The 7,500-nt window shown below is 42.4% G+C and overlaps 1 protein-coding gene across 1 annotated transcript; it reads right to left on the bottom strand.

Annotated features, from left to right (window-relative positions):
- Positions 1-481: 481 nt before the first annotated feature.
- LOC138023396 (uncharacterized) lies at positions 482-1,120 on the bottom strand. The gene is made up of 2 exons (XM_068870402.1): positions 979-1,120; positions 482-876 (listed from the first exon to the last, which is right to left on the bottom strand). Exons 1-2 carry the CDS (start codon positions 1,118-1,120, stop codon positions 482-484), a joined length of 537 nt encoding a protein of 178 aa, XP_068726503.1.
- Between the last annotated feature and the right edge of the window lie 6,380 nt (positions 1,121-7,500).

Genomic DNA, 7,500 nt, shown 5'->3' with positions numbered 1-7,500 from the left:
TTCTGTCTGTAGTTGTTTCGTTTTCGCTATTCCGTTCACTTTGCCCCCTTCGTGTGTTCGACCTGAGAATAGTTTGTTCGTGTGTTCGACCTGAGGAAGAGTTTGGTCGTGTGTTCGACCTGAGAAAGAGTTTGGTCGTGTGTTCGACCTGAGAAAGAGTTTGGTCGTGTGTTCGACCTGAAAAATAGTTTGGTCGTGTGTTCGACTTGAGAAAGAGTTTGGTCGTGTGTTCGACTTGAGAAAGAGTTTGGTCGTGTGTTCGACCTGAGAAAGAGTTTGGTCGTGTGTTCGACCTGAGAAAGAGTATGGTCGTGTGTTCGACCTTACAAAGAGTTTGGTCGTGTGTTCGACCTGAGGAAGAGTCTGGTCGTGGGTTAGTCGTACTCAACATAGGTCGTCCACCAGAGTTCGCCATCCCCCCCTGTTCAGGGCCTTCCGCTCGAGCTGTCCCCACTTCAGGCCAGCGAACTTCGCCTCGGCTTCAGTTGAGCGCCGCCAGGTGGTCTTCGGCCGTCCTCGCTTCCCTTGGGGTGTCCACCGTAGCCCTCTTCGTGTGACGTTGTCTGCAGGTTTCCTCAGCGTGTGTCCAAATGATCTGTTGCTCGATTGGCTCTTGGGATGTGCTTCTCCACAGCTCTTCATTTCTCAGCCTGTCGTACCACCGCACTCCAAGGATCTGGCGGAGGCAGCGGTTCATAAAGACTTGTATCTTGGCCATCGATGACTTCAGCACTCTCCAAGTTTCACAGCCGTATAGAAGGACGCTTTTCACATTGGAGTTGTAGATACGAAGCTTCGTGTTGATGGGTCGAAGGGTATTGAAGACTCCTGCAGCTTTTCCTACCTGAATGCGGATGTCCTGATCAGTTCCGCCTTCTGTGGACACAGTGCTGCTCAGTTAGGCAAAGTCTTGAACTTCCTCGATGGTGTCCTGCCGGATGGTGAATGTAGCTACGCTTGTGTGGTTGAGCCTCAAACTCTTCGTTTTTTTCACGTTGATCTTCAGTCCCGTCTTCCTGGCTTCTTCGTCAAGCTTGAGTAGCTTCTCCTTCATGTCTGTGTGGCGTTGCGAAATTAAGGCGATGTCGTCTGTATAGTCAATGTCCTCTAGTTGCTCCATCAATGACCACTGCAGCCCTCTCTTCTTGTCTTTTGTGGTCTCGCGGATGATCCAATCAATAACAATCAAAATAAAAAAGGTGATAGCAAGCACCCTTGTCGAACTCCGGTTGTGATGGTGAAGGGTTCAGTCAAAGAGCCGTTGTGGACCACTTGGCATGTTGATGGTTCAAAAGTCATCCTGATCAGCTTAATGATCTTCTCCGGGATGCCATAGTAGGCCAGCAGCTGCCACCATGTGTCTCGATCCACGCTATCGAAGGCCTTTTCAAAGTCCACAAAGATGGTATACAAGGTGGTGTTCCATTCAAGGCTCTGTTCAATGATATTGCGGAGTGTTGCGATTTGGCCCGAGGTCGATCGTTCTTGCCGAAAGCCTGCTTGTTCGTCGCGTAGTACGTGCTCCTTCTCCACTTCTGTCTTGATCCTCTCCAGTAGGATTCTGCTGAAGACCTTCCCTGTTACCGACAAGAGTGTGATTCCTCTCCAGTTAGATCATTCTTTGAGGTTCCCCTTCTTGGGTAACTTATCAGGTGTCCGTGCTTCCAGTCATTGGGCATTTCGTCTGAGGTCCAGATTTTCTCGAAGAGAGCATGTAGTGCCTTGCTTGTCATGGTTGTGTCTGCCTTCAAGGCCTCGGGAGGTATCTCGTCTGGGCCGGCTGCCCTGTTGGCTTTCAGCTTCTTCACAGCTCTTTCAATTAGTTCGTGGGTGCGACCTGAAAAAGAGTCTGATCCTCTGTTCGACCGGAAAAAGAGTTTGGTCCTGCTTTCCACCTGAGAAAGAGTTTGGTCGTGCGTTCGACCTGAAGTAGAGTTTGGTTGTGTGTTCGACCTGAGAGAGAGTTGGGTGGTGTGCTAACTTTACAAAGAGTCGGGTAACCTGTTTGGCCTGAAGAAGAGTTCAGTCGTGTTTCCGTACGGCTTCATACGAGTTTTTTCGTGTGTTTGGTCCGTGTTTATTCTTTAAAAGAGAATTATTGGAGCTTTCGCTCATGTAATTTTTGCATTCACTTTCTTGCCTTCCTTCAGAAGAACGCCACAGTTCCACGATAGTCGTCACACAACGTTCTCAGTTCCTTGTTTTCGCAAAATTGTTTTCAATGTTGTTGTGTTTTTTATCCTGATATTGCATTCGATCCCTTGACGTCCGAATAGAATTGACTAGCAAGTTCCCGTGCGACTCTGGCTTTATACAACAAACCGGTTGTAGTAAAGACAAACAAGAACATGACATCAACACGAACAAACAAGCAAATGAGAAGGTTGCGTGACTGCGTGACGATCATCGTGGAACTGCGATTCTGTTTTTTTTTTCTCACGAAGTAAACATTACAATGCTATTTTATTCAGCGAGTCTTCAGTGTTTCTGGCAGTTGGCGTATATAAACTCCAATTTCAGCAATTTCGGAAATTATCTTTAATAATTTCGAAAAACAAACTCCGATTTTAGGAAAGACTAAGTCAGATGCTCGCAAAAACCAACTTCGATTTTAAAACACAAACAAAAAAAAAAACAACGTCCGATTTCAAGAAAAAAGAACTAAGATGTCCCTTAAGAACTTTCATAACCTCCGTAAGTTCCTTAATGTTTTTGACTAATTTCCACCATAAATGAAGGAAAGATGCCGGTCATTCGAAAACAACAATACTGAAACAAAAAAGGGGAAAAAAAAGGCACCCCGACCCCGGCCCCGGCCCCGCGTTTTGGCTACTACCATGTTTCTGGGGTAGAAAAAACAAACAGCACTGAAAATAGTTTTAGATTTTGAAGCTCCCACCAAATTCTGGAGCTTTCGAATTCCTTACCGACTTCCTGTCGGACTGCCATTGTTACGCAAGCGGCCAATCAAAGATATAGTTCAAGTCCATTATTCCAGGGTCATTCCGGGCGCTCACCCGCTGACCAAAAAGCCCGAGGACTCTGGGTACGAGATTGCCAGCCATAGCGAGATCGTTGAAATGAATGAGGTCTATGAAAAATAATATGTTAATCTTTTAGCAGTAACAGTTAACTCAAGTAAGAGCCCATGGGTAACAGCCCATGAGGCGAAGCCCAACCAGTCGGACAGAAAAGGCAATAACAAAGTTAGCAAATGCAAGTTGAAGAAATATTTATTTGGGAATAAAACGAAAGAAAGCGTCACGCTTTTCGCTACTCGAGGACTAGTCATCTAGTAGCTTAGCCAATCAAAATGCAGGGTTTGCATTATTCCACTAGTTGGGTGATACTAATTCAAAATATTTCTGCTCTTTCTTCGGGTGTCAATGCCACAAAATCTGAAAAACTTTCTGTCAAATCGGCGAACTTCAAATTGTTGCGGGTTATACAGAAAAAAAAATCTTGCCCAAAGGTTTCCAAAATTCGAAAATCACCACTCCTCCCAACTACTCCTATTTTGGTCGTGCCTGGCCGTACACAGTGCAGCGAACAGACCCATGAACATGATCAATATTAATTTTAAAATTCTCCTTTAAACGGAATTTTTGTTAAAAAGAAAATTGTGTTCAATTTTTAAAACTGACTTCGAACTACCACCGTTTCCAACGAAACCGCGACACACGCATTCCACGCGTGTCACATTCCTGCACGCGGGTCGTGAATCATGATGTCAGTCAGAATTCCCATGCATAACTTAGAATGCCAGACCAATTCTTTAGTAACCACTGACGTAAAAACATGAATTGCAATTTCTGCGCAAAAACGCTCCATTCAACGGCGCTAAATGTTACGTTTGAGCCATACTTTAGTAGGGCTATAAAACTGAATGTTAAGGACTGGAAACTGAAGCTAAAAATACCTTTCACTCGAACATTTAGGGTATCTACATTAATGTTGAGAAGTTTTGAACGTTTCAGGAAATGAGAAACGTCGCGTTGCAAATAGCGCAGTTTGTTGAAATTATCTTACTTCTTTGACCCCCACTCGCCACCCGTCACCCGTAGAAAAGTGCTGCCGCTCTTCAGGTCAGTGAACAACCACATTTTGAATTATCAAAATATGAGTAGTATTCCGTGAGTCTTGATGAATAAATATCAGAAATTAAATACAAAGTGATGAAGTATTGACATGCACAAATCACTCACCTACGAAACAATCACGAAGAAGATCGTGTATTTCTTCAACCGAGCGCGCCATTTTGCTATTCCCGTTGGAACGAGATGCCGAAAAGACGTCTGGGATACTATTCATTCCTCCTCTGGGTCAAAGCATAGATCCATTCAATCCCCAGGGACATTCCTTACAGGGACGTCACATTAAGTAGAGTGTTTTTAACTGTTTTTACTATCAGACGAAATAACCACCACTAAGTTAACTATGAAGTTAATTATGGGTATATTCATTAGCTTTGGCTTTACAGACATGAAAGAGTAGGATGTTATAATAGATCTAATAATATACGCGAAAAAAACCTCAGTGTGCTCATTGGCTGAGAGCACGTCAATTAATCCCTAAGAGTGCAGAAAGTTGACATTAAATTGATTGACAGGAAAGACGCGAAAGCCCGCGCAACAAAACAAAATGGTGGACAGTTTAGGAGAAAGTAAGAACGTTTTAATTCGGAGTTTTTTTTTTTTTAATTTTTGGCCTCCAAGTTTCAACAAACACTAACAATATCAATCAAGGTTGCCATTTTTTCAACAAATACCGTTAATGTAGACGGGAGTAGTGAGTCAAGACATGACAAAAACACAACAAGGGGAAAACAGAGAAACAAGCGAAACACATGATTTAGATCGTGCAATTTGGGATAGTATTTCTTATCAAGTAAGATCACAAATCATTTGCACTCGCCCTACGGGCTTGTGCAATTTGGTTAGCCTTTGAAAAATATAATCGTGCTTGTCTATTCTAAATTGCAGTCGAAATCATGTGATTCACTTAATCCCAAAAAGTGCAGAAAAAAGTGCAGTGAAAGTGCAGTGGAGCCGGCACAAGATACGCGAGAAAACGTTCGCCAGCCAATCACAATTGCTCTTTTTTCGTTTGTCGGATTGGTTGGGAAGGAGGTGTGAGTTTCAGAAGACTGTCGAGACACTCAACCGGCGTGAGAATCGCTCCACGAAAAAGTCGCGGTGTCACCAAACGTTAACTATAAGCACATATGACCAAAGGAAAAATCACTCGTCTTCAAGTTTCCCTTTGGTAATTAAGCGGTCATGCACAGCCAATCTTATAATTAAATACGCATAACTTTCAACGTCAAGTAGCGGCGCGCACGTAGACATAATTTAGTTATCATCTTCAAAGCAAGCACGATTATCTATCGTTTTTCCCAACAATTCTATTCTTCGATTCTGAAAACTTCAAAAGAAATTCCCATGTCAAAACTACTTATAGAGAATTAAAAAGTATTCCGGCGCAGCCGTTAATCGTACAGCAAAAAGTGTCCGGCACTGTCCCATTAGTCCACTCCAGTCAGCGCCCGAGAGATGCTGTATTCCATAAATGATGCCTTTTCGTGAGGTAAGCCTGTGCCATTGACCTATCACTAGATTGTTATTTTTCATCAATACCATACGCTTTTTTGTTGATTTTACGAAATGGATTAGTAGTCTATAGAGGCTGTGCTTCCTATTTTCACGAAGCGAAGCGTGAACTGACGGAGTGCACATGTCATGGAAATGATTTCATGTTTAGCCTGCAAAGCAGGGCTGGCGTATTTTGGTTTTGGCCGACATCTTGGATAGCGAGACTAAGCGAGGCCTGAGTAAGAGGAGGACAATAGGAAATGGTAGTGGGGGAAGGGGCCCTCGTTCCAATCATCTACCGGCTCTTTGCTTTCAAAATGGCGGCTTCTTACAAACGTTGGACCTTGAACAAGCGTCCGCCTGCCAAAAAACTCCTGCTCTGCAGGCTATTTCATATTTGGAAGTAACTTGACCAATTGAGAGCAAAGCTTGAAGAGATAGGCTTCCATGCGCAAGACTCGAACTGATGGCCGTGCGCATGCGCTAAACACTGCTGTACCAAATGAGCTATCAATAAATCTGACCACTGATCAATGGGCCCTTGTCAGCTGGCGATCACATGGTACAAAAAGCGCCATACTGGAAAGCAAAATGCGCACTGGGGCATCTAAAACGAAGCAACATAAATCAATTTTTTTTTGCTTTAGATGTTCCAGCGCACAATTTGCTCTCCAGTATGGTGGTTTTTGTGCCATGCGATCGCCGGCTGCAAAGGGCCCATCGCGTTTGAACTTCGGATTATACGAAACGATTTCATTCGAGAATGATCAATTAAGCGTGTTCTTGTCTGCAGCGGAAACAAGGAATTGGGCAATTAGTTGTTTTCTTTTCAATGATCAAGGAAAATAATACGTATCTGTCGAGACTTAACTTTGAAAATCACCTCAACAAACCTTCTCGCTGTCTTCTAGCTGGTGTTCACGTTTTCGAAATCTTTCCTCAGCGAAATATTGAAAAATCAATCCCTCAGACAATTGCTATTCCGGAAAAAGACTTAATTTCTTTTTGAAAGTAGCTTCTTACATTCCCGGCTTATATTTCACCGAACTGAGTAGTAACCAGCTCTTTTAATTAATGTACATTTTGACTCAGAGGATGGAAACATGCTGAGAGAACGTTATACGAAATCCTGCGTCAAGTTTTCAAGCTGTTTTTAATCAGCTGAATGAATAGCTTAAAGAAACAAACAAGCAAACAAAATATAAGCTATAGAGGAACAACAATCGCAAACTCAAGGTTGACGAATTATAGATACATTGATGTAAAGATATTAAAATGTCATTAGCCGATAATAAAGCGCTGGTTAGCTTCCACTTAAACAAATTCCAATAATTTTAAGATGATTTGGGGAAGAAAAAGAAATAAAAGTGGTTTATAAACACAAGAGAGAGCTTATAGGGAGTTCATAAGGTATACTGAGTTTGAAAGAAGCGTCGATTGAAATATTACACCCAAGGAATCCTGTTCATATATTACAAATTAATCCTTGATCATTCTTGCTACATGTGTAGCCACCCTCGAAGCTTTACAGTTCACAAGATTTAGCATGCGGGAAAAAATCTTATTCTCTCTTATGTGCATATCTCGTCCGTAAACTACGGTGAAGTTGCTGGTAATAGAAGTCCTACGAGGACTTTTAGAGAGCAAGAACTGAAAACTCTACACCAGTTCATTACAAGAAAGTCAGACTCAAGTTTGTTTTCCAGGATAATAGCATCAAGAAAAATTATGTTGAAAAGCATACTTGGCAGATAGGTTACAGATAAATGATTAGCTATGACTTCAAAGACTAATAATCTAGAAATAATTACACTAAACTTAACTTTAAAAAAAATAAATTAAAGGAAACTTGAGGAAAAATATGCACGTAGCCGTAAATTTAAGCTATTTGTTACTGCTCCATTCAATG

The sequence above is a fragment of the Montipora capricornis genome, chromosome 11 (genome assembly GCF_036669925.1).
Source record: "Montipora capricornis isolate CH-2021 chromosome 11, ASM3666992v2, whole genome shotgun sequence".
Lineage (NCBI taxonomy): Eukaryota > Metazoa > Cnidaria > Anthozoa > Scleractinia > Acroporidae > Montipora > Montipora capricornis.
Note: the sequence above shows the minus strand (reverse complement) of the source record. Positions and strands in the feature narration are given on the sequence as shown.